This window comes from Chelon labrosus, assembly GCF_963514085.1.
Source record: "Chelon labrosus genome assembly, chromosome: 17".
Taxonomy (NCBI): Eukaryota; Metazoa; Chordata; class Actinopteri; order Mugiliformes; family Mugilidae; genus Chelon; species Chelon labrosus.
The window spans coordinates 13,933,526-13,961,173 of NC_140350.1; the positions used below are offsets into that span (position 1 = coordinate 13,933,526).

The window sequence follows — 27,648 nt, forward strand, 5'->3', positions numbered from 1 at the left end:
ATCATTTCTCTAGAAATCAAACAAGCCTCTCTAGGCTTGAGAGGGGAGTGTGTATTGAATATTTATCAATACATTTTACACTCCATACCTTATTAAATCGGCTACGACATGATTCTTAGTGCGTGTTAATTAATAATGAATTATTAATATTATTATTACATTCTCTGATGGGTAGCCTGCCATTTAACTCTTCAATTAGCGGAACTAACGTCTGCATCAACGGAACGGTTTTACGGTGACACGCTCGTCCTTTGCTCAAATGTGTCCGCCGCCTGTTGTCTGTGCGGTCGGTTACGAAAAGTCATGTAGGTTGTGAAAACTGAATTTCAGTGCCTCGACGGAGATAATTCACAAGTCAAACACAACAAGCAGGTAAGAAAAATTGAGAGTAAAGTTAAACGCTGTGTCAGTTTGCCTCAATCTGGATCAAGCTAGTAAACGAGACTAACATTTGGTAACGTTAAGGAGTGTGAAGTCCTGTCTAAAAACAAAAGCACTATTATGTTGTAAGGTTAGTTCAGCTAAAAGACCACGGCAGACTGACACTGATGAGCATTAACGAAGTTGTACTAGTAATTAAAACAGAGATACAATAATGAAAGTATATATGAACTGGTCTATAAGTTGTATTCAAAGTGGACTTAAAATTAAACTGTCAGAGGTTAAAGTTTTCATTGTGAAAAATTCTCTCATTCAAAATGCAATGTTTATAAAATGTCATGTTCATCTTTTTAAGTACGTAAGCACTTTTTTATTTTAGATTGTTATATTTGCATATGTAATCGTCAGTGTATCAATTAACTATATAGCAGTTTTATAAGTATCAAAATTGGCTTGACTTTATAACAAAACTAATCACTTGATTATTAACAACAGCCTGTGTTTTCCTCAGCAGACTGATTGAGCGCCGTGTACTGAAACAAGATGACATCCCCTTCACCTCACGACCGCAGCCGCAAAGACGACGAGGATGACCCCGTTGATCAGATGATAAACCGCACAGGCTGTGCTGAGCTGCACTACGCCGTGCAGGAGTGCATGGCCGAGCACCAGGACTGGCGAGCGTGCCAGAGCCAAGTCCAGACTTTCAAAGACTGCATGATGAATTTCCAAAACGCTCGGAAAGAACAGCTAAGGAAGCAGAAGCTGGCCTCCAAAGAGTCTGCGCCCAGCTGAAATCACAAAGCCACACACACAGTGGGATGTGTTCAGGACTGGACTGACACCGTAAACTTGAAATGTCTTAATATAATTATTTGTAATGACAAAAAAGTGTGAGCTGCGACATAAAATCCTGACTTGGACTTTCAAGTGTTTTCACACTTTTCCTGCCAGTTGTTGTGTTGGCTGACAGCAGACTTTTAAGTAAAAAAACACTGGGGGTAATTTATAAAATCATGTGTTATTATGTGATTTGTCTATCAGAGAGCACTGGGAAGTTTCACATTCAAAAATAAAACGCTGTCCTTGATTTATGTTGGTCTCTGCTGTATTCCATTAAAAACTAAAATGAAAGATCTGGTATGAGGAGTGTGTGAGCTAAACTGCAAAAGATGAAAGCATGACCATGAACATACTGCACAAACACTGATACTGCAAAGAGCATTTCCTTCAAAGTTTTTACATCCCTACCCAAAAAACAAAGACATCTGGAGACGTTTCACCGGACATCCAGGTATCTTCTTTAGTTCTCAGTGACTGATAGGGAGTTACATTTTTTATTAGAACACGACACAGATCTGTTGTCAACCAGATACTCCGCTTCAGTTGAAGGAACTCGACTTCACAGACTTTTACATGTTCAATTTTTGTGCAACTGCATAGTTCTTACAAGAATAACAACCGTAAAAGATATCTGAGCAATCTTTTTCTAACATAACCAAAAGCTGTGAATGAAATCCAATAATTATAAGACTTAAAAGGCCAAACAATACTTAACTCAGAACTACAGGATTCACAGACTCAACCTAATCAAACAACAGGTTGTCTGAGGGACGTCAAAGTGGACTTCTTCCAGCAAAAAACAGGTTTTACGACAGTTGAACTTCATCTCCTGTAACCGCTTGTCCTCTGGAGGGTCGCGGGGTCTGCTGGAGCCTATCCCAGCTGCCATCGGGCGAGAGGCGGAGTACACCCTGGACAGGTCTCCAGTCTAACTCAGGGCTAACACAGAGAGACAGACAACCATTCACACTCACATGCAAACCTATGGCCAATTTAGAATAACCAATTAACCTAAGGAGCATGTCTTTAGGTGGTGAGAGGAAGCCGGAGTACGGAGAGAACCCACGCAGACACAGGGAGAACATGAAAACACACAGAACGGCCCCGGTCAGCCTGGATTTGAACCCTGAACCTTCTTGCTGTGAGGCATCAGTGCCGTAGGGCTTCACAGTGTCGCCCCACAGTTGAACTTTTAAAAGTAAAAAAAATAAAAATTATAGGTGCAAGAAACTATAGTTATTACTATATTACTATAGAAATTATAGTTTTAACAGTAATAAGCATGTTTGCTGTCTGTAAATGGCCTCCTCTGGTAATGACTTTAGAAAAGGGGCCTATTAGAATCACAATGAATTAACCTTTATAAGGACAATGGTGTTTGCTCACAACAGTAAAGCCCTTTCTGCTCTAACAACATGTCACATTACAAATGGAGAAAGTTATCATCGACCTGACATTACACAGACTTGCGGTTGTGTGTGTTGTTGGGGTTTGCTCCCCTCTCCATGTCTGAAAGGCACAATAATACTAATACTAATAAAATATAAATACTCAATATACTACTAATATCGTTGCTGTTCCAATATCACAGACCACTGATCTAGGGAAGGCCACCAACATTTGGAAAACTCAAAAGTTTATCAAGACTGAGGTGTGTGAAACCTTCCCTGACTCAGCTGTCTCTGCAGTGTCATACACCCACGTTCACTATCTCAGCAGCTCTCCTGCTGCATGTTGTTTTATTTTGGTTGGATTTCATAAGACGATCATTCAAAAGAATAATTGCATGTTTGTTTTGAACACAAGAGAAGTTTAATCAGAGTGAGCCCGACTCTCTATGGATCTAATAAGGCGTCTCTGCGCCAGTCGGAAGGTTTATCTCATGAGATCGATAAGTAACATATATCTTCCACCGAACACAGGCCAGACGCGCAGCCGTCAGGTTGTTGAGTTTTGGATGCAGCATCAAACAGAGCTGCTTCTAGGTGAGCCACTCGTTTTTAACACATGCATTCATGTTTGACTTGTATGGAGCTTAAATGTGCCTGAATCTGAACTGACATGAACATTGTACCTGTATTTTACAGCTTCTGTGGAGAACAGTATGATATGATTATTTTTGTTCTTTGGACAGAGGAGTCCTCTAACGCAGACTGTGGAGATCAACTATGTCTTTTCTCAGGACTGTTTCAAATGACTCTGTCAACATTCATCCTCCAGGCTTCTATATCATCGGATTTGAGACTTTTCCTTTCATCAGTGTCTACTTCATCTTTCTAGCTTTTGTTTATGTGGTTACGGTTCTGTTTAACAGTTTGGTGATCTACATAATTGTTGTCAATCACTGTTTACACACTCCTAAATTTACGGCAGTTGCCAACCTTGCAGTGATTGATTTAGTGCTTTCTACATGCCTTATTCCCAGCATGATAAAGATATTTCTCGTTAAGGATAACTTCCTTCCATTTAAACTGTGTTTACTACAAATGTTTGTGTACTATACGATTGCATCTTTGGAGTCATATGCACTGGCTATACTTGCTTATGACCGGTTGGTTGCAATATGTTTCCCTCTGCGTCAAAACTCAATCAACACACAGCGGAGCATGTGTTGTATTGTCGGTGTGACCTGGTTGTTTGCGTTTGGAGTAACTGCATTTGCAACATGTATAATGACTCTGTTGTCTTTCTGCAGGTCTGTGAGAGTGTTCAGTTATTTCTGTGACTACGCACCTGTGTTTAGACTCGCTTGTAATGATTACACAATGCATTGGTGGGTGGCGTCTTTGTCTACCGTTCTGCTTCTTGTTGTACCCTTTACTTTCATCTTTCTGTCTTACGTCAGCATCCTGGTGACCGTGTTCAAGATGAAATCTTTGGACAGTCGAGTGAAAGCTTTGGCCACTTGTGTTGAGCATCTGATTCTTGTGGCTGTGTTTTACATTCCCCTCATCATCATTTTTACTGTCGGGTTTTATCTGGGGCTCATTGATCCGGACCAGCGCGTCCTGAGCCTGTCGCTGGCCTCTTGCCTCCCACCCTGCATCAACCCTATTGTCTATTCTTTAAAAACCAAAGAGATTAAAATCAGAGTGCTGACACTGATTAGAAAAAATACTGTTGGTCAGCAAAATCTCAAGTAATTCTTGGCGAGATAAGAAAACTGTGTGTAAAGAGCCTGAAATATGTGTCACTAGTTTAGTTTAACCATTAGAGTGTCAGAGTCAAGGTGGCTAAGAACAGGCTCTGCAACCTGCGCAATCTCTGGGGAATAGTTGAGTGTTGGTGAATCTTAGGTCACAATTGTGTGATTGTGTGATTAAGGGATCCTCATTTATAAGATATAACAATGGGCTGAACACTCGGCTGCGGGCCGCGGTTTTGTTCTTTGATAGTTTCTATTATATTTATTTTCTGTGATGGACTGCTGCAGAGTGTTTGAGTGGTTTGTGCTTTTTGTGAATTTTAAATATACATTCAGAAATGTTTTTAGTCACAGGTAGATAACTTAAACATCTCGATTTCAGCTGACTGTTCACCCTTTGAAACTCCACAACTACTTCAAACTGAGAATATCAACACCGTGCCAAGAGTCACAGGAGCTGAGAATTGTAAAGTGTGTGACTAATGTCTTTTCTCATATTGCCTCTGGAAAGTCTGTGTGCTTTGAATAAACAGACAGCTTCACTCCCGTTTGTTTTCCACCTCGCTCCGTTTTTAATTGTTTTTTTACCCTTAATTGGTCAAGGGTGCAAACAGGTAAAGGATGGTTTGTGAAATTCGAGGTCATTAATCAAAATTCTCCGGTGAGTTCATAACAAATTAGGTCCTTGAGAATGTCTGTGAAGGTTCTCAGTCATCCAGGTCATGGTATATCCAAAAAAGTTAAAAAAGAATCACTTTTGTTTTGGTTTTACGTGTCCTGTTTAATGCTAAATACATCTTCAGGGAACATTTTGCAACAGACAAGTCACTGTATTGCACTAATTACTTGCACTCTTTACTTTATGGATCAGTGCATATTAAAGTCACAAGATAAAACATATTTGGAAGTCATGAACGTACACTTGTATACTTCTAAACAGTGGAGGTGTAAGGTAATATCAGTAATTATGAGTATCCCAATATTATGTTTTGGAATACTGTTATTCTTTTCTCAGATTGTACAAGTGGTGTAATAATGTTGGATGTAACAGGGATTAGGATGGTAATGTAAATGTAGTTGCAGCTGTTGTAAACCCTCTTTATTCAGATTTTGTGCATATGGTGGTGTGTGGGTAAAAAGTGTCACTATTTCACCCAGCATTCAGTATCTCAATATATCACATTATACTGAACTGTAAACTCTGTATCATGATGCTTTTAATATGACCAAATCATAGACCTACCAAATAAGCAACCTGTTTATACAATATTTAGTAACTAAATCTTGGTCTGGACTACATACACCCATCAGACATAACATTATGACCACCTTCCTAATATTGTGTAGGTCTCCCTTGTCCCTCCAAAACAGTTGTGACTCATCAGAGAATGGACATGGGCCTTCTGAGGGTGTCCTGTGGTGTCTGGCAACAGAAAGTTGTTAGTGGGGGGCCTTTGGGTCCTATGAGTTGAGGGGAGGGGCCTCTGTGGATCATCCCACAGATACTTGATCAGTTTGGGATCTAGTGAATTTGGAGGCCAGGTCAACACCTTGTGCTGTTCTTCATGTTTTTTTGAGTTGTTCCTAAACCGTTTTTGTGTGTGTGCATCATGCTGGGGACGGCTGCTGCCATCAAGGAGTGTCATTGCTATGGGGTGGGGGTGCCTGGTCTGGTCTAGGTGGGTGCTACACGTCTAAGTAACATCCACACGAATGCCAGGTCCAAACGTTTCCCAGCAGAACACTGAATTGTCACAAGATGGTCAATGTTATTTAATTTTCCTGTCAGTGGTCATAATGTTGTGGCTTATTGGTGTACAGTGCTGGATTCAAACTCAGAACTCAGGTTTGCTCAACTGTCAGCACAACATTATATCATGACCTTTTTCTTATTAGGATAAGATGAGATGATCAGGGTGGGAACAGGGTACAACCATGATCTCCATAGACCAAATTAAAAGGCTTTTACTTCATTGTATCAGAAGAACGCATTATCTCTAGAGATCCATGAAGCATCTATATCTACCATCGTCTGTCGGACGTGTAGTCATTCCGTTTGTGGAGGCAACATCAAACAGAAGCAGGTAATTAGACTGGCTTGAACTGTGCATGCTTGAACTCGGAGAGAATGTATTTTGAACACTGTCTGGTTTGAATGTACTGGTTATAATGGTATGAATGTGATTGTATAATATGATGTGATTTCCTTCTGTGTCAGACTACAGAGCTATTATGCAGAGGTCGTCCTCCAGCGCAGACTCTGGAGATCAACTATGTCTTTTCTCAGGACTGTTTTAAATGACTCTGTCAACATTCATCCTCCAGGCTTCTATATCATCGGATTTGAGACTTTTCCTTTCATCAGTGTCTACTTCATCTTTCTAGCTTTTGTTTATGTGGTTACGGTGCTGTTTAACAGTTTGGTGATCTACATAATTGTCTTTAATGATTGTTTGCACACTCCTAAATTTTTCGCTGTTCTCAACCTTGCAGTGATTGATATAATACTAAACACCTGTACTATTCCCAGCATGATCAAGGTATTTCTTATTAAGGACAACTTTATTCCATTTAACCTATGTTTGGTGCAAATGTTTGTCTATTATGCTTTTGGGACTTTAGAGTCATATGCACTGGCTATACTTGCCTATGACCGGTTGATTGCAATATGTTTCCCTTTGCGTCATAACTCAATCAACACACTGCAGAGCATGTGTTGTATTGTTGGAGTGTCATGGGGTTTTGGTCTGGGAATAATTGCTTTTTCAACAGGTATAATGACTCGGTTGTCTTTCTGCAGGTCTGTGAGAGTGTTCAGTTATTTCTGCGACTACGCACCTGTGTTTAGACTCGCCTGTAATGATTACACGATGCATTGGTGGGTGGCGTCTTTGCTTACTTTCTTGCTCCTTGTAGGTCCCTTTACTTTCATCTTTCTGTCTTATGTCAGCATCCTGGTGACCGTGTTCAGGATGAAATCTTTGGACAGTCGAGTGAAGGCTTTGGCCACTTGTGTTGAGCATCTGATTCTTGTGGCTGTGTTTTACATTCCCCTCATCATCATTTTTACTGTCGGGTTTTATCTGGGGCTCATTGATCCGGACCAGCGCGTCCTGAGCCTGTCGCTGGCCTCTTGCCTCCCACCCTGCATCAACCCTATTGTCTATTCTTTAAAAACCAAAGAGATTAAAATTAGAGTGCTGACACTGATCAGAAAAAATAAAGTTGGCACAGACGAAAGTAAGAGCAAACCTTGGAGAGTTTTTAAACGGAAGGCAAACATTAGGAGCTAAAGGTTTCTCTCACAAAGGCAGCATGAATGTATTATATGTACTATATACCAGCACTTATTCCCTAGTTTTAATTGTCTTCATTTTAATAACTGCGACTGAGATTAATTAAGATTTGGTTTAGACAGTAAAAGGTTTATTTGTTAAAGTCATGACCCACCACTCCCTGGTGGCTGCACCATATACTGGACCCATTGGAAACTTTTTATATCGCCTCATGAAAGTCTCGCAGAAAACATTAATCTTCTTTAAGCAGGGCCAACATTATAATGTAATAATGTACATTTTTCTCTCTCTGAGATTCCATGTGACCCCATAGTCTGTCTTTTTCTTGTGTGAATTGTGAGTAATCCTGACAACCTGTTTGAAATGGTTTTAAACGTTGTTATCCATGTAATCATAAGAATAACATAAATAAATAAAATTCCTTTAGTTATCCCTCATGGGGAAATTCTTTCTATAGCATTTGACCCACCCATTCATTCACACACACAGTAGTGTGTACACTCAGAGGAGTTTGGAGGTTTGGTCCTGGCACCGTATCCATGGACACAACCCGTGACCCTTCAGGCCCAAAGCTGCTTCTCTAACCACTACTCCACAGCTCTCCCAAGAAGTCACCGAGGTCCAGATTGGGGCAGAACTGAGTTATGTTTTATGCAGCACCATTAACCATGACCACCACCGTCAAACTCTGGGGTCAAATGCTAATTTTTAAGTCTATTATTCCATATGGATACAAGCACTCTGTAAATATAAGGCTACAAGTGACCAGACTATAGAGAATAATACAATGCTGTTTTGTACACTCAATTGCTATGTCTGTGGCCGTACTCTGTATGTGTGCTCATTTTAATAAACCTCATACTTTGATGAAACTGATCTCTGTCATTTCTTTTATTACAGTGTTATTCTCTTACACAGTAAGACACACATAGCTATAATAGTACAACAGCTTTACATGCCTGAGTTAACTGTTACTGCAGCATCATGACCCTGTTCATAATATAACATACAATATGTATTAAACAGCTTACCCATTTTATTTATTTTAAAAGCTCAGATATGTGCTCGTTTAAAAGAGAAATGGGATGTTCAATAGTTAATTATTATCTGTGTGTGCAACATTTTGTCAATATAAAACATAACCCTGTTCTTAATTTATCAAACAACTTTTAATAATCGTACAGATGACTTCCTCAGTATTAAGAATTAGATGTATTTATTCATTTATTCTTATTTGAATGCAATGAATGGTGCATGGTTTTAAGACAGGAGAGGTTTTAATCACATGCTGTTCTCCACGGTGGCTGCAGAGGTCAGCACGACCGTCACCATTTGATCCTCTGGCTTCTTTTCCTTTATTTCACTGACATACAACAGTTTGTATCTATGCAATATTTTACATTTGTCTAATTACTAGTTCAACATTTGTGTTGATGAGTGAGTCACTGACCTGGGTCTGTATGCGTTGAGCCTGAAACTGACCTCTTGCATCCGAGCCTTCATAAGTCCTACTGTGCATTCTTTAAAACCTAAAGAGATCACCAATGGAGAACAAGTGTCAGTTATTAAAAGCAAAACCGTTCCATATTACAAAGAGAAATGTAATGACAAGAGTAAAATGTAGGACTTAACGGAGTTCTGGGCTGTTTATGATTTAAGCAAGGGCCGTGTCCTCAGATTGAGCTTTTAACATAATTTGTCTTTATATTTACATGTGTCCTCTAGATCTGGCTCTATAGGTTTTACTCGCACAAAAGATGAATATTAATCAAAAGTATTCAAATCGCTTTAAACTAAAAATACAGATGTATGTGACAAATACATGCATCAAACAATGAGGAACACTTTTGAAGACTGTTGGGGAAGTTCACCACTTCAGATTTTCTAGTTTGTACAAATCACACTGTTATTAATTTGCAGTTTTTATAGTTTAGGCAGTCTACTTTAATGTTAACCCAGATCATTATTAAATGTGGATCTATACGATTTTAAAATAAAAATGTACAAGTACTGAATAGTGAAGACATTTTCATACAAGAAAGGCCTATATGTAACCTAATGTATCTGCAATGCATTATTTATCATGTTCTACTGTCAGAAAATAATGTGAGTGCACTACACTGTGCTTAAAGCTCATTTAATTTTCAACATAGACCAAAGGATGGTAAAATAATGAGTGCCTGCCATCTAGTGGAATTTTGGGCACAGTGCAAGATTTACAATGAATAAATGACTTGAAAGTTCAACAACCACAAGTTGAATTAATTAAAGTCTGCATGAACAGACACCTTCTCCACAGTTTTGAATACTACTTATTCTAAAAAATTTTGCTGCTTGCTGGATAAAATCAGGAGACAACATTCTCCCAGGAAGATAAAAAGGGAGAAAAACAAGAGACAGAGAATGATCTGTTTTTTCATCTATTTTTTTTTTGTTGAAGAAGTGAAAGGACACGCCATCCTGCAGCCTTTTAACAACATTGCTGATTACCTTTAGCCGCCTGCACAAAACTAAATGCTTGCTAGTCTCCAAAACAGCTTATAATACAAAAAGACACATATTAAGACAGTGAGGCACCTCGTTCAGCTGGTAATTTGTAACCCTGTAAAGTACAAACCACTAGATGGTGCAAAGCGAACATTAATTACTGGCTAGTCCAGGTTTCAGCACCACCTTCAAGAATACCTCTTTTTCATTAATGTTATTATCAGATAAACGTATCAGTTATAAATTCTTCAAAAGCTTACTGCACACACTGACGGTGCTACTTTTCCCAAAGCTTGTCATGGATTTAACTGTAATAATGAAATATAGTAAAAGGGTACTATAACAGATCCTGGTGCAGTGGTTGCTTGGTTGTCGGACACTGTATGTAAGAGTGGGACCGGCTAACTGTCCAGGATATGAGATGGGCTCCATCTCCTCCTCAACCAGGCGAAGGATAAGCTAATGGGGGGGATTAAATATGACTTGCCCCATGACGCCACATTGACATAAAACACCTTGGCCTCCACAGAGCAACATTACTACACACAGTAAGCGTACGTAAGAACAAGGGTAGCTAATCCTGTGCAGGGAAGTTACATAAACTATACGTAGATAAACACACCAGATAGTACATGTTTTTCAATTGAATCAACATCTCTTCTAAATCTGTGCTAGCTATATTGGTTGTGTGTTGTACTGTGTCCATCTTCCTTTCAGTCTTGGTTTCGTTCAGTTTTTGGTGAAATACATGTTATTCATGCCACCTTGGATCATTTAACATGAGCCTAGCAGGGGCGCCCCGATAGCTCAACAGGGTGAGAAAATGCTGCATAAACGAAGGCTATAGTCCGGCCCGGAGGGTTGGAATTGAGCCTTGTTGTATGCCATCCCATCTCAAATCCTGTAACTTCCTGTCTCTCTCCACTATTAAGTATGATAAATGTCTAAAAGTCCCAAAAATATATAAATATGAGTCTGGTTGTTTGTGGTGTACAGTAACATTTGGACCTGACAAATCTGATGATTAAAACAATGGTTGTTTGAGATAACACAGTTTTGTGTTTTTTTTAGATAACTGATATGAAATACAGACTTAATGTCATGGTATTCAGGTTTACAGTATGAATGACAAGATCCGATATTCAACAGCATTGAAAACATAATAATCTCAGTGTATGCTATACATCTATATGTAGATGTAAAATACAGCAACAAGTGAGGAGATTAATAGTGTTGCAGTTTCTCATTTGTACAAACGCAAAGTAGACATGATTTGCAGATGGTTTACTGAATTTCCATGTTTAATTAATTTTTTAACATAGTTTTTAAGCAAACAGTTCACAAAATATGATGACATATAGAGATGATGACATTATAGTAGCAGAAGATTTCACAATTTTGTGGCTGTGTTATTAAATCTATTTCTTTTGCAAAGCTTCTTGATAGCGCTCAGCACTTCTTCTGTCTTTAGAGAGTATACAATAGGATTTAGAAAAGCAGGTATGGTGCGTGTCAAAGAGGAATTTATGATCCTGGCATTTGGATGGATGTTAGAGACTAACGAAGCTATCTTGTTGCCCACAATAGGTAGGAAAAACACAGCAACAAGAATCAGGTGAGAACTACAGGTTTTCAGCGCTCTGAGTCGTTCTTCTCCTGACGCGGTCCTGTTCAGCGCTATGGAGATGCAAACATATGTGATAGTTATTAAAATAAGAGGAACAAAGACTATCATAGTGACAATAACAAATGATGCTATGTAACTTAAGGACTTGTCATTACAAGCCAGACTATATACTGGTCCATAATCACAGAAAAAGCTTTTTATCACCAGAGATCCACAGAACGACAGGCGATCAATAACTCCAACCAGGAATGATATTGCACTCAGCAAGAAAATCCATGCAAACAGCAGCATTGCAGCAACCACTCTCGTAGTCACAAAACTGTGATACCTTAAAGGGAAGCATATGGCTATAAATCTGTCGTATGCCATAGTCACAAGTGTCCATGACTGCACGCCACCAAAGAACACAACAAAGAACATATAACTCAAACAAGCCTCATAGACGATGTATCTCCTGTCAAACAAAAACGTGTCTAAGAGTTTTGGGATGAGAGCAGTGCTCCCACACAGATCTGTCAAAGCCAGGTTGAACACGATCATGTACTTTGGAGTATGAAGAGTCTTCACCAGGTAAATGACTGAGAGGAGGAGGCCATTCCCGAGAACAGTCACGATGTAGATAAAACACAGAAAGACGTAGTAATACTTTACATGAGGAATGTTGGAAAACCCACTCAGATAGAATTTTGCAGGGCGAACAAATGTGGCGTTAGGTACGGCCACGGCTTTCTCTCCTGAGCTCATTACAAATATGTGTTTCCCTTGATGTAAAAAGAGAAAATAACTAATTTAAATAATATAATAAAGCATGATGCAGTTGCTTCATAAATATTTTGTAACCACACTGACACTATGGAGTGTCCTAAAGTGAGGTGTAGTGTGAGAGATCTGTCGTTTATATTTTACCTCTTTGACTGTGGGGCAGTCACATTGCAGGCGGCTGTGTCACATGGTCATGAACGGGTTATTAATATACTTCAACATGTAACTGCCCCACAGTGTATGTCATCTATGAGCTGATGCAACTGGCTCTGTTAATTATTGTCACTGGGATAGTGAATCATTAAAGACAGAAAAATGACCCAACGCTGCAAATCATCGAGTAGATTATCATGATGATTACAAAATACTGTGGATATAAAGATTATATACAGCCTGTTAAAGGCTTTTTGAGATGTCAAAGAAGCAGATATGTCATATCAGAACATTTGATTCTTTATTTTAAAATGTACAATGCGACGTCACAGAAAACTACTGTGGCACATTTAAGAGAAAAAAGGATAAAAGAACAAGCCTAAAATAACCTAACTGCGTAAGTACCTTATATAAACTGAATGTCAGTCATCACCAGCCGGAAAAATATGGCACAACAGTGACATTATTAAAAAAAAAAAAAACAGAACACCGCTCCAAAATTGCTGAGAATAGGAAGAAGGAAGGAAACTAGTTAGGGAGGCCGTCAAGAGGCCGGAAACAACTTTAAAGGAGGTGCAGGTCTTTCTGCTAAGTGCTGGTTGCTGCCCTGGTTGCTGTGACAACCATCTCTCTATTATTCATCTGTCTGACCTCAGGGGCAGGCTGGCAAGACGCAAGCACACCCAAGCCTGCCACAAGCCTAGATCCTATGGTCCACTAGAACCATGTGAAGAATTGCATTACCGTTTGATGAGACCCAAGATTTCGGCCACAATTATAAAAGGTATGTTTGGAGCTAAAAAGAACAGAGCACCTCAGTAAGTGAACGCCACAGCCACGGTGAAGAGCGGTGGTCACAGCATGTTGGTGTGAGGCTGCTATTCTTTAGCTGAAACAGCGTGAGAAAGGTGGTGGTTCAACCGTGTGATCACGTTGAAGGATGTAGTTTATGGTGCTGTTAAACTGGATTGAATTAAACATTAAAGTGTTTCTGTTATTTAGTGTAGTCGGTACAACACAATACTGAACTGCAGGCCAAACAAATGTGATAGATTGCTCAATCACTAATGACACACAAAAAAATATTAAAATAATTAACAGGACACAATTACACCCAGCACTTTAAACTTTATGATATTTAGTGATTTAAATTATGTGGTGTATTGTCCATACAAAAGAAACATTTCAGGAAGCACAGAAGCTACTAGAAAAAAAATGACATACATTTGTCATGGCAATTGTTTAATTTGTGATTTAAGAGCTGACACTAGAAGAACTAAACTAAACCACACTAAAGATGAGCAGAAACACAAAGAAAAGATAAAATGCAGTTTTAGAAAAATGAGATATCCTTTCCTCTGACCCATCTTCCATTTCTCATGCCTGGTTACGTAATTAGAGCAGCTGTGACTTTGGACTGCTATAAACTATAAACATGGCCATTTTTTTTAGTTTATTAATATATGGAATTAGTTTTTCATTTGTTTATTGCTCCATCAGTTTTTTTCATTAATTACTGATCAGGAAATGCACCTCTATTGTTTATCTGAAAGACATTGCTTCTACCCATTTAGAATCAAGCTACATCATTTAGTTTTATAGGTCTGTACATACAAAAACAACCTGAGTATATTTAGTTATTCTAAATGTGTAGTGTTTTGTCCAAACACATACATTTCAGTAGAAATAGACTCTACCACAGCCTGTTAACGGTCTTCATGACAACAGAGGAAATACAGTGATTCAAAAGTCAGAGTGACTTATTGTTATTATGATCACAAAATTATGATTTAGAGAAAGCAGTTTCCTTAATTTCATTCATGTTTCCCTCACTTTAGTTTTTTTTTTCCGTTACATCTCACTCCCTCCCACACTGAAGACATGCACTGCAAAATCTAATAAGTAAACATTACTTAAAAAAAACATGCAAACCGATTGCCTTGAAATTACAGACTAATCTGGACTAGGAATTGCAAGTTGTGCAAACAAATGCTTACTTAGTGTAGTTCACTTACAGTGTTTTACCTAACTAGGCAATTACAAGTAAAGTATAATGTGTGTTGATTAAACACAACACATGTATTGAAGTTGGCCTAACAAATGCTTACTTAGTGTAGTGCACTTACACTACTGAGAATTCCTATTTCAACTAACTAGGTAATTACGAGTAAAGTATACTGAGTGTTTATTAAGCACAACACATGCATTGAAGTTGGCCTAACTAATGCTCACTTAGTGTAGTGCACTTAAACTACTGAGAATTCCTGTTTCACCTAACATGGTCATCACAAGTCAAGTATACTGTGTGTTTATTAAAACACAACACATGTATTGAAGTTCCTGAAACTTACAATCTCAGTTATATTTACTTGAACAGTAATTGATCTTAACTTCAACGCAAAACGATTGCCTTCAAATAAGTAAGTGTTGCTTGTATACTTCAAATAAATGAAAACCAGGCTCTATTTTAAAATCACATTTACAGTTACATAAGATTTCAACACAATGATATACAGTAGTTCAAAGTTCAGCACTTCTTTATTCCTGCTTGAAAGGCAGAAAAAAACTCAAATTTACCAGTCGAAATAATGCAGCGTCTCTCCAGTACCAACCAAGTTGTGAACTGTCTGTAGGTTATTTACATGATTAGCACTCTTCTTCTTTTTCTGCTTCGTGCACAAACATGCTCATTGCCGCCTCCAACTGGTGTCGTAATGTCTTGCTTCCTTTACTTGGTTCTTGTAAGTGACCTTACCTTGGAATTATGAAGTAAATTGCTTTCTTCACCCTGCAATTAAGTGTTACTTGAAAAAAACCATTAAGATGTAAATACTTTCGCCAAATAGTTAAGTGAACAATTAAATGCAAGTCAGCATTAATATTGCATTTTACAGTGTGGGCAGAGATTTAAAGAAAGTGAAAAGATGAAAGAATGAAAGAAATGCATCCCATGTTTTCAATCAGTATACATTTCTTATGACTGCAGCACAACTACAGTAGCATCACAATTATTCAACCCCCATTACAAATTAGGTTTATAATCAAACAAGAACAATTTAAATAGCTCAACACAACTAATATAACAAGTGGTTTCTCTAAATTCAACACAAAATGTCACTTTTAATGATATACTTAAATTTGGAAGCTGCAATCAGACAGTTCGAGGTATTGTTATATTTTAAAATAACTCTTCCATTATTTAAAAAAAAAAAAAATAGCTAATTTTTTTTCTGATGTTTGTTTAGTTTATGATCTACTCTAGTGAAAATCTAAATGATAAAAATATTATGAATCCATAAATAATTAAAATAGTACTTGGGATTCTAATATCTATGTAGTCAAACTCTAAACTCAAAATTTTCAAAACACATGTAAACAAAATTAACTTTTCCAGATTATTTGCAAATATGAAACATTTAAAACATGTATGTATATTTGAGCATTGATAATATACTGACATCCGGGATTTCATTTTGCAATAGTGACCTTAATGCAATCTGGCTAGTACAATATAATGACACCATTTGATTTTGTTTTGTTATACAGTACAGTAAATGATAAAACATAGTAGTGAAAACCACTTTCTAAAAGTAAAGTTACAGAGTGTCACTTAGTTCAGGAAGAAATTATGATAAAAGACATTTTTCTACAGTAACACTTAATACATCATTATAGTCCAGTGATAGATTTCACAGTTTTGTCGCTGTGTTGGCAAGTCCATTTCTTTTGCAAAGCTTTTTGATAGCATTCAGAACTTCTTCTGTCTTTAAAGAGTACACAATAGGATTGAGAAAAGAGGGTATGGTGTGTGATAATGAGGAGTTTATGATCCTAGCGTTTGGATGGATGGCAGAGACCACTGCAGCTATGTTCGTGCCCAGCAGTGGCAGGAAGAAAATAGCGACAAGAATCAGGTGAGAACTACAAGTTTTCAGCGCTCTGAGACGTTCTTCTCCTGACGCAATCCTGCTCAGAGCTATGGTAATGCTAACGTAAGTAAGACCTATCAATATAAGAGGAATACATATGACAGAAATAAAAGAAACATATGCCACAATGTTGTTTAAAGATGAATCGTTACAGGCCAGACGATATACTGGTGCATGGTCACAGTAAAAGCTTTCTATCACCAAAGAGCCACAGAACGACAGGCGATCAATGAGCCCCACAGCAAATGCTACTAGACTAAGCAAGAAAATCCATGCAAACAGCAGCATTGCAGCAACCACTTTCGTAGTCACAAAACTGTGATACCTTAAAGGGAAGCAAATGGCTATGAATCTGTCGTATGCCATAGTCACAAGTGTCCATGACTGTACACACACAAATAGCAAAACAAAGAACATATAACTCAAACAAGCCTCATAGACGATGTATCTCCTGTCAAACAAAAACGTGTCTAAGAGTTTTGGGATGAGAGCAGTGCTCCCACACAGATCTGTCAAAGCCAGGTTGAACACAATCATGTACTTTGGAGTATGAAGAGTCTTCACCAGGTAAATAACTGAGAGGAGAAAAACATTTCCAAGAACAGTCATTATGTAGACAAAACACAGGAAGATATAGTAATACTCTACATGAGGAATGTTGGAAAACCCACTCAGATAGAATTTTGCAGGGCGAACAAATGTGGCGTTAGATACGGCCACGGCTTTCTCTCCCGAGCTCATTACAAATATGTGTTTCCCTTGATGTAAACAGAGAAAATAACAAGACAGATAATAAAGGATAATACAGTTACTTGATACAAATGTTTGAAACCAAACTCACCCCAGACACTACTAAGTGCACAGTGCACTAAAGTGAGTAGCACTGTGAGAGACCTGCCATTTATATTTCACTTCTTTCAATGTGACCTGTGTCACATGGTCATTGAGTTAGCGGTGAGGTGATGTCGCTGACTCTGTTAATTATGATCATCGGATGCTCAATCACTAATGACACAAAAAAATAATTCAAATAAGAAACAGGACACAGTTACACCCAATACTTTAAACTATTAGCCCTGCGATAGACTGGCGACCTGTCCAGGGTGTACCTCTGTTGTCATAGACAAACACTGTCCACAAGCGGACGTGCAGCGGTTTGTTGTTCTTTGGCCAGCTGTTCCTCTCTCTGCCTCCGCATCCTCTTTCAACGAGCTCCTCATCCATATACTCTGGCTCAAAACGGTAAGGACGTGCATCATAAACAAAGTCGTCGTCCACAACCTCAGAATCGGAAAAATATTCACCCATGTTGCAAAAAACTAGCAAATTAGAGGTAAACAAGCCGACTGTCGCAGGTGCGCAGAGATGACATCATCCAGGTCAGAGGTTAGTAGGTCAATCTATAGACTCCGGATGATGATAACAGGTAACTCCGGACTCAAGGGGGAATAGCACTCGTGTATCATAACAAAATATTGGTGAAATGAACGAGTTTCGCTGCAGATAATGCGTTATTTAGAGGGTGCATTGCGGTGCCCCAGTCTCTCCCACTATATGGATACACGTGAGTCTAAATATCTCCCGAATGACTACAAATGACACCAAAGTTATATGGGTGAGTAAACGATTGTATTTTATGCCAGAAATAAGGTCCAGGTTGTAAAAAACGGTAGTTCCCCCCCACTGCATCGGAAACTCATTAACGACGGAAGCTGATAAAATGTATTTGAACGCCATGATCCTTTCCTACATGAGGTACTGTATGCCATATGGGACTCAGGCACACCAAACTACTTTAAATCCGATTAGATCTCTATATGGGCATGCCTTGAAAATACTGAACAGGAAGCCAAGACAGTACCACCACTGTAATATTTCCCTAAATATAATTTACTAAGTTTTGATAATTTAATTATTTCTTCATACATTCGTGTGGTCCATAAACTAATCCATAACGCTGCTCCCCCTCCATTGAAAAACTATGTGCAACCCTGTTCTGAGCTGAGAATGAGGGCTCTTAGATCTGTGTCGAAAAGGGACTGCTGTGTTCCACAACGAAGCTCTGCTTTTGCTCAATCTGCCTTTTCCTTTAATTTATCATTATTGGTATTTAAAAGCTAATGTAAGACCCTCAAAATGGTACGCTCGTTGCACCTGCTAAAGCATTTTATATGAATATTGCACTTTGGACATTGGCACTTTATGGGAGAACAACAAATGCACTTATGTCCAACTTAATTTTTATCTTTTTTAAATGAAACATTTTAATCATAATTTAAATATACTCACAACAGGTAGATTGCTGACCCATGTTGTTTTATCTCATACTTATCATCAGGCGGAAGTGAATGTGTGGCATATGTATGTATGACATTTTACTATGTGGCATTGTCCTGTATGTATATGTTGTGTGGTATTGAGTGCTGGTACTTGTATTCATTGTGTAGCTCTAGGTTGAGTGTGTACGCAAGGTTATCTTGTATGCATTTTGTTTTTATGTGGTGTCTATTTGATGTTTTCTGTAGGACTACAGATGGAAATTAACTTCTGCGAAATCTGATGCGCCCATCTTTTCTTTTTCTTTAAAAGGATTAATGTAAGCGCATGCTGTCCTTAAAGTGAATAAAATAAAAATAAAATAAAATAATAAAACGGCACATTTAGATTTGAATGAGATGCCTTCATTCAAATCTAAATGTGGCGTTTTATTATTTTACTTTATTTTTATTTTGTATATACACAATGATTTGCATTCATGAAAATAGGTTTCCCTTTAGGTAATTATTTAATATCAACTCAGCACAAAAGCATTTTAAAAACAAAGATTTCATTGGTTCTGTTGTCTGTTAGGTTCTTCTTCTTATTTTGTTAAAATGTGGAAGAGGAAAAAATATAGTTTTGTGTCTTAATTATGCATGATATAGTCCTACATTTCTAGCATAAAGACAGCTCTATATATATCGTACAGACAGTATACATATATACATATATATATATATATATATATATATACACACATTATGTATATATATAAGCTCACATTATCATTCACTTCAAAACACCTGCACAGAGTCAGAGAAAAACATAACATACAGAATATTGTGTATTTTGTAGAACAGCTGGATAGTTTCAACTGTAAAGTTTTTAAAGGCAAAAAATATAATCACAGATGCCACCCAGTTAATAAATTTTAACCACACAAAAGCAATTCAAAGAAAATATTCATATTTTTGTTAATGTTTCTGATGCAACATTTTAAAATTACTGTTCACATAACTGCATTCAACATTTTTTTGTGAGATTGTATAGAAAAGAAAAACATGCTCTAATTTTTTGTTGTAATTGTGGATTGTCGTTTGATTTTCAACAACTTTTTCAAAGACTCTTTGATTTCTTGAGTCTGGAAAACATAAATGATTGGGTTTAACATGGGAGGGATGACAGTAGTCAAGGACAGGCTTATGATCCTGGCATTTGGATGTATTGTGCCCCCAAAGCGATAAACAAGTGTAATAGGGAGGAAATAGATTGCCACTAACGAAAGATGACCTGTGCAAGTTTTAAAAGCCTTCAATCTTTCCTGACCTGTAGAAATTTTTGACAAGGCATAGGCAATACAGCAGTAACTTACCAAGATAAAAGCCAGAGGTAGCCAAAGAATAAGAATTGGTGCCAAACCAGCGACTGCACGGCTGGGGGTAACATCATTGCAGCCAAGCCGATACAAAGGGCCATGGTCACAGAAATAGCTGTTAATAACCACAGACTTACAGAAGGAAAGTCTTGTGAGAAGGCCAGCTGCAATGAGTGTAACAGTAATGACAAAGACCCAGAAAAACGCAATCAAATACAGCATGACCCTGTGGGTCACCTTCACATGATAGTGCAGTGGTAAGAGGATAGCTACCAGTCTGTCAAAGGCGAGTGTAACCAGATTAAGAGACTGCATCGAAAGTAAAGTAAAACAAAAAAACATGAATGCCAAACAGTCATTATAGGGAATATAGAGATGGTTAAACAGAAAGATGTCAAGAACTTTTGGCACCAAAGCTGAGCTACTTAACATGTCTGTCAATGCTAGGTTAAAAACTGCCATATATTTAGGACTTCTCAAAGTATGATCTAATATTATTACAGTAATCACCGTGGCATTTCCGATCACTGACAGAATGTAAATAAAAAACAGAAAGACAAAGTAATACTTAATATTAGGTATGCCAACAAAACCACTTATTATGAAATACGGAGGCCGCACAAAGGTAATGTTTTTTCCAAGAGCCGAGTTGAAAAATTCCATTTGAAAACGTTTCGTCAATCTTACAACTTATATCGTGTGTCCTCTTCGCCAAGCCCTGTTTAGTGAAGAGTGGCTAGACAAATAATCAGTACTGCTCTGTCATTTATAGAAGCTGTCTGTTCCCTTGTGTTAACTGTACAGCAGCTTGAGGCCCAGTTAGTAAGGTCGCTAGGCACGCAAATAAACAGATCCTAATGAAACTGATTTATCTAGATTTGTTTTTCTTGTTCTGACATTAAATATGGTCCCTATACAGTATGTTCTTCTAGAAAACAAGTGAAGCTGAACTCTCAAAGCAGAACTCATGTATTAGGCATTACTTTTAATCAAGTATCAGCAAGTAAAACTGCATTCAATCTGCCATCTTCCAGTGTAACATACTGTATGGCTAAGTTTGTACTTACCTTCATTGGGTGGTATTTTACACGTTGAATGCTCAACTGCAACGCTGCTTTCTTATGGATGACCACCACCATATTAATGGAGTTTTAGTGTTGAGAGTAACAACTCCCATAACAACTCCTACTGTGCTGCAGGACAAATTTACTTGTTTCCACTCGAATTAATACCAGTTACCTTCTCCTTTCCCTGAACTCTGAGCCATGATCTCATTTGTAAAAGGTGTATTCACGGCTGTGCTGTTTTTGTGCTGCACAGACACAAACTAAAAATGTGTCTTTGTTTTTATAACTCTGTTCCCTTGTCAGGATAAATTTGAGCTGCCCAACAACTTGCTACAAAAGACTGTATTAAAGGCACGCTTCACAAAATAAGCTTGATATGGGCTCCAATGTCTGTCTGAAGTGTCCATCGCTGTGGTCAGCGCTAAAAAATGTGTAAATGTACTTGAAAGATTGTGAGAAAAATAGGGATAGAGCTACATATTGACGTTTATTACTTTTAATTTGGGCTGTCAAACATAACGTGTTAATGAAACAACATATTAAGAAATACGGAGGGCGCACAAAAGTGATATTGTTCACACAAGCTGAGTACTCACTGTGAAACTTGTTTAGGCTTTTACTCACTCTAACCAACACAGGTTTTGATCCGAGCTCTTATGTTTCAACAAGTTCTGATAAGCTGCCTATTTACTTCAGTGTTTTTTTTATTTTTTTATTTTAGAGATATTAACAGAAGAACAGAACTTTTGTGTAATTCGTATTCCTTCGGGAGATAATTAGATCAGCGTATATCCATATAGTGGGAGTGACTGGGGCACCGAAACACAGCCTCTACATAACGCATTATCTGCCACGAAACTCGTTCATTTCACCAATATTTTGTTATCGTACGCAAGTGCTATTCCTCGTTGAGTCCGGAGTTACCTGTTATCATCATCCGGGGTCTGTAGATTGAACTACAGACCCGGATGATGTCTTCTGACCTGGATGATGTCATTTCTGAGCGCCGCGCGCACCCGTGACGGTCAGCTTGCTCACCTGTAATTTGCTACTGCTACTTTTTTGCAACATGGCTGAATATTTTTCCGACTCTGAGATTGTGGACGAACCACAGCAGTAGCAAATTACAGATAAACAATAAAATAAAATAAATAATAAAACATCACATGTAAATTTGAACGAAGACATCACACATTGATTTGCATTCATGAAAATAGGTTTCCCTTTAGGTAATTATTTAATATCAACTCAGCACAAAAGCATAAAACAGCATATAAGCAGATTTCATTGGTTCTGTTGTCTGTTAGGTTCTTCTTCTTATTTTGTTAAAATGTGGAAGAGGAAAAAATATAGTTTTGTGTGTTAATTATGCATGATATAGACCTACATTTCTACGCATAAAGACAGGTCTATATATATAGTACAGACAGTACACATACATAATATATATGATAAGCTCACATTATCATTCACTTCAAAACACCTGCATAAAGTCGGAGAAAAACACAACATACAGAATATTGTGTATTTTGTAGAACAGCTGGATGGTTTCAACTGTAAAGTTTTTAAAGGCAAAAAATATAATCACAGATGCCACCCAGTTAATAAATTTTAACCACACAAAAGCAATTCAAAGAAAATATTCACATTTTTTCTGTTAATATTTCTGATGCAACATTTTGAAATTACTGTTCACATTTTAACATTTTTTTGTGAGATTGTATAGAAAAGACAAACATGCTCAAATTTTTTGTTGCAATTGTGGATTGTCGTTTGATTTTCAACAACTTTTTCAAAGACTCTTTGATTTCTTGAGTCTGCAAAACATAAATGATTGGGTTTAACATGGGAGGGATGACAGTAGTCAAGGACAGGTTTATGATCCTGGCATTCGGATGCATTGCGCCCCCAAAGCAATAAACAATTGCAATAGGGAGGAAATAGATTGCCACTAATGAAAGATGACCTGTGCAAGTTTTAAAAGCCTTCAATCTTTCCCGACCTGTAGAAATTTTTGACAAGGCATAGGCAATACAGCAGTAACTTACCAAGATAAAAGTCAGAGGTAGCAAAAGAATAAGAATTGGTGCCAAACCAGCGATTGCATGGTTGGGGGTAACATCATTGCAGCCAAGCCGATACAAAGGGCCATGGTCACAGAAATAGCTGTTAATAACCACAGACTTACAGAAGGAAAGTCTTGTGAGAAGGCCAGCTGCAATGAGTGTAACAGTAATGACAAAGACCCAGAAAAACGCAATCAAATACAGCATGACCCTGTGGGTCACCTTCACATGATAGTGCAGTGGTAAGAGGATAGCTACCAGTCTGTCAAAGGCGAGTGTAACCAGATTAAGAGACTGCATTGAAAGTAAAGTAAAACAAAAAAACATGAATGCCAAACAGTCATTATAGGGAATATAGAGATGGTTAAACAGAAAGACGTCAAGAACTTTTGGCACCAAAGCCGAGCTACTTAACATGTCTGTCAATGCTAGGTTAAAAACTGCCATATATTTAGGACTTCTCAAAGTATGATCCAATATTATTACAGTAATCACCGTGGCGTTTCCGATCACTGACAGAATGTAAATAAAAAAGAGAAAGACAAAGTAATACTTAATATTAGGTATGCCAACAAAACCACTTATTATGAAATATGGAGGCCGCACAAAGGTAATGTTTTTTCCAAGAGCCGAGTTGAAAAATTCCATTTGAAGACGTTTTGTCAATCTTACAACTTATATCGTGTGTCCTCTTCGCCAAGCCCTGTTTAGTGAAGAGTGGCTAGACAAATAATCAGTACTGCTCTGTCATTTATAGAAGCTGTCTGTTCCCTTGTGTTAACTGTACAGCAGCTTGAGGCCCAGTTAGTAAGGTTGCTAGGCACGCAAATAAACAGATCCTAACGAAACTGATTTATCTAGATTTGTTTTTCTTGTTCTGACATTAAATATGGTCCCTATACAGTATGTTCTTCTAACAAACAAGTGAAGCTGAACTCTCAAAGCAGAACTCATGTATTAGGCATTACTTTTAATCATGTATCAGCTAGTAAAACTGCATTCAATCTGCCATCTTCCAGTGTAACATACTGTATGGCTAAGTTTGTACTTACCTTCATTGGGTGGCATTTTACACTTTGAATGCTCAACTGCAATGCTGCTTTCTTATGGACGACCACCACCATATTAATGGAGTTTTAGTGTTGAGAGTAACAACTCTCATAACAACTCCTACTGTGCTGCAGGACAAATTTACTTGTTTCCACTCGAGTTAATACCAGTTACCTTCTCCTTTCCCTGAACTCTGAGCCATGACCTCATTTGTAAAAGGTGTATTCACGGCTGTGCTGTTTTTGTGCTGCACAGACACAAACTAAAAATGTGTCTTTGTTTTTATAACTCTGTTCCCTTGTCAGGGTAAATTTGAGCTGCCCAACAACTTGCCACAAAAGACTGTATTAAAGGCACGCTTCACAAAATAAGCTTGATATGGGCTCCAATGTCTGTCTGAAGTGTCCATCGCTGTGGTCAACACTAAAAAATGTGTAAATGTACTTGACAGGGAGAAAAATATGGATAGAGCTACACATTGACGTTTATTACTTTTAATTTGGGCTGTCAAACATAACGTGTTAACGAAAAAAAACGACATATTATGAAATACGGAGGCCGCACAAAAGTGATATGTTCACATGAGCCGAGTTCACATTGTAAAACTTGCTTAGGCTTTTACTCACTCTAACCAACACAATTTTTGATCCTAGCTCTTGTGTTTCAACAAGTTCTGATAAGCTGCCGATTTATTTTAGAGATATTAACAGAAGTGACAATAAACAACACTCTGGTCATGGATACAGCTGTATTTTCTAGAGTTGGAAAGGCAAATTATAGTAATAAAACATTGTTACAGTACATATAAATTCCATAACAACAAGACAATGATACTACAGCAATGCTAGGAGCTTAGTAAAGCTTTAGAAAGCAAAGTGCTTTATGAACTGTAAAAATTTAGGTTATCCTGACTTCATATCTAGTGCCACAATTAGGCCAAATGATTTAGGTTCATTAGCCTGGGATAACTATATCCAATTATCAGAATATGAGTCTGGTAACATGCCATTTGTAATTCATTGTGGGGCTTGTTTCAACCTATACAGAGAAAAAAACTCTAGTCCTACAAACAATCTAGTTGTAAACAATTTCAACTTCATGGTGCTCAGATGTGTTACTCTTCCGTCCATCACTGCATAAAGTCCACCCAAATGATTTGACTGGTCCGGCAGATCTTTAAGGGAGCATAATCAGTTCCCAAAAAAGCAGTGTGCAAGGAAGGTTGGCCTGTCTACCAGGCTACAATACATGCAAAGTAATGACATACCCATTATCAGGTTTACTGATTATTATCATATGTAAGCATGTTAAAACAGCAACATAAGACTGTGAACAGGGTAAACATTATACTATATCTAAAACATTGCGCGCTTGTTAGGACTGACATTTAACTTAAGCTCAAATCAGCGTTGTCCGAGTACAGCCTCACAGCATCACTCCACAACAAGCCTGTACAATCTTCAGCTGGTTTTATTAAAAGAATATGAAGAAAAAAACTTAATTCTTCTTAATTCTCTAAGTCCTATCAGAAAGATGAACAAAGACTACTTTCTACTTTGACTGCCGACACAAAGACGTAAGTGTGAGTATAAGTGTAAGAGACATTAACAGATTTTTAAGATACTTACATACCTTCTACTACCATTACATTTGAAAACTTCTTGGATGCAGACTTTATTACAGACAGTCTCACATCAGTGGGTTATAACAATGTAGTCATTTCTGAATTCTGAAAAGAGAGATGGTTAATTCTTCACTGTTACTTTTGATTTCCATTTTATCTTTAATAACTTTTTCACTGATTCTTTGATTTCTTGTGTCTGTAGAACATACACAATTGGGTTCAACATGGGAGGAAACACAGAGGTCAGGGACAGGTTTATGATCCTGGCGTTTGGATGTATTTTTTCCATTAATGTAAATGTAATTAACAGTGGAATGAAATAGATTGCCACTAATGAAAGATGACCTATGCATGTTTTAAAAGCCTTGAGTCCTTCTTGAACTGTGGCTACTTTAGCTAAAGTATAGCAAATATACAGATAACTTAACAAGATAAAAACTAGTGGAAGCCAAAAAATAATAATTGGGTACAAGCAGCTAACGACATAGCTGGGAAAATGGTCATTGCACGCAAGTCGGTATATCTGGCCATGGTCACAGAAATAGCTGTTAACAATCACAGACTTACAGAAGGAAAGTCTTGTAAGAAGGCCAACTGAAATGAGTACAGCAATTATGGCAAAGACCCAGAAGTAGACAACCATAGAAAACATAAACTTGTGGGTCACCTTCACTTTATAGTGCAGTGGGAAGATGATGGCCACCAATCTGTCATAAGAGAGTGCAACCAGGTTAAATGACTGCATACAAAGGCACGTGTAGCAGAAGAAAAGGAAAGTCAAGCAGTCGTTGTAGGGGATGAAGGGGTGATTAAACAGAAAGATGTCGAGAACCTTCGGCACCAGAGCAGAGTTACCCAACAGGTCCACAAACGCCAAGTTAAAAACAGCAATATATTTTGGAGTTCTCAGATTATGATCCAAGAATATCACAGCCATCACAATAGTGTTTCCCAGCACTGAAACAATATAGACAAAAAATAAAAAGACATAGTACTGTTGTATATTTGGGAGTCCCGACAAACCGCTTATAATAAAAAACGCAGGATGCACAAAGGTGATATTTCTCCCAAGAGCTGAGTTGAATAACTTCATCGTAAAACTATCCACAGTTTTTGCAAACAAGTGTCCTGCGAGATGTTTTGTCTCGTACAGATGGAAGGGAGCTCGTCTCTCTTTCTGGGGACAGGGCTCTGTCAAGCTTTAACTGTTCTGACAGAAGGAGCAGCTACGACATAAAGTCCTCCCCTGCATATGCGACAAATAAGGTATTCTCTTGTGTCTGCTGAATGTGCCGTCAGTCACTAATTGCCATGTTTACTTAAATCCACCTCACTGTATATGCTACACATCTGTGTAGAACCTATAATACATGTTTATATTTAATATTGCCTTTGGGTGTGAGACCATTCAATCAGCATTTTGTTTGATATGACTATAGTATTAGATAACGCACAGAAGGAAAATTTGAAAGAACTGCACCACTGTGAAAAATGGTGACAATTGCCACCCGAATCTGTAGCTCCGCTTGTTTTTACTAAAAAATTAAATTCTCAACATTAACCCCCCATTCTGTTTGTTGGACA

At 37.9% G+C, this 27,648-nt stretch overlaps 6 protein-coding genes across 6 annotated transcripts; 2 read left to right on the forward strand and 4 right to left on the reverse strand.

Moving 5' to 3' along the window:
- The first annotated feature begins 3,181 nt into the window (after positions 1-3,181).
- LOC311502593 (olfactory receptor 2AT4-like) lies at positions 3,182-4,382 on the forward strand. The gene has a single exon (XM_084564898.1). It carries the CDS (start codon positions 3,393-3,395, stop codon positions 4,365-4,367), a length of 975 nt encoding a protein of 324 aa, XP_084421024.1. The 5' UTR covers positions 3,182-3,392; the 3' UTR covers positions 4,368-4,382.
- A 2,088-nt stretch (positions 4,383-6,470) lies between these two features.
- Positions 6,471-7,662, forward strand: LOC311502169 (olfactory receptor 2AT4-like; the record flags this gene model as incomplete). The annotated part of the gene is made up of 1 exon (XM_084564296.1): positions 6,471-7,662. Exon 1 carries the CDS (start codon positions 6,643-6,645, stop codon positions 7,660-7,662), a length of 1,020 nt encoding a protein of 339 aa, XP_084420422.1. The 5' UTR covers positions 6,471-6,642.
- A 3,880-nt stretch (positions 7,663-11,542) lies between these two features.
- Positions 11,543-12,523, reverse strand: LOC311502170 (olfactory receptor 1-like; the record flags this gene model as incomplete). Its single annotated transcript, XM_084564297.1, has 1 exon — positions 11,543-12,523. One exon carries the CDS (start codon positions 12,521-12,523, stop codon positions 11,543-11,545), a length of 981 nt encoding a protein of 326 aa, XP_084420423.1.
- Positions 12,524-16,383: 3,860 nt separating this feature from the next.
- LOC311502935 (olfactory receptor 1-like) lies at positions 16,384-17,368 on the reverse strand (the record flags this gene model as incomplete). The annotated part of the gene is made up of 1 exon (XM_084565391.1): positions 16,384-17,368. Exon 1 carries the CDS (start codon positions 17,362-17,364, stop codon positions 16,384-16,386), a length of 981 nt encoding a protein of 326 aa, XP_084421517.1. The 5' UTR covers positions 17,365-17,368.
- Positions 17,369-19,718: 2,350 nt separating this feature from the next.
- or80a8 (odorant receptor, family 80, subfamily A, member 8) lies at positions 19,719-21,063 on the reverse strand. The gene has a single exon (XM_084565392.1). It carries the CDS (start codon positions 20,918-20,920, stop codon positions 19,949-19,951), a length of 972 nt encoding a protein of 323 aa, XP_084421518.1. The 5' UTR covers positions 20,921-21,063; the 3' UTR covers positions 19,719-19,948.
- A 1,735-nt stretch (positions 21,064-22,798) lies between these two features.
- On the reverse strand, positions 22,799-27,497 carry LOC311502171 (olfactory receptor 1E16-like; the record flags this gene model as incomplete). Its single annotated transcript, XM_084564298.1, has 3 exons — positions 26,481-27,497; positions 23,082-23,367; positions 22,799-22,807 (listed from the first exon to the last, which is right to left on the reverse strand). The coding sequence occupies exons 1-3, from the start codon at positions 27,155-27,157 to the stop codon at positions 22,799-22,801; spliced, it is 972 nt and encodes a 323-aa protein (XP_084420424.1). The 5' UTR covers positions 27,158-27,497.
- Between the last annotated feature and the right edge of the window lie 151 nt (positions 27,498-27,648).

Excerpts from the sequence above, each read along its gene's own strand:
- LOC311502593 (XM_084564898.1), top strand. The coding sequence starts at position 3,393 with ATGTCTTTTCTCAGGACTGTTTCAAATGACTCTGTCAACATTCATCCT.
- or80a8 (XM_084565392.1), bottom strand. The coding sequence starts at position 20,920 with ATGGAATTTTTCAACTCGGCTCTTGGAAAAAACATTACCTTTGTGCGG.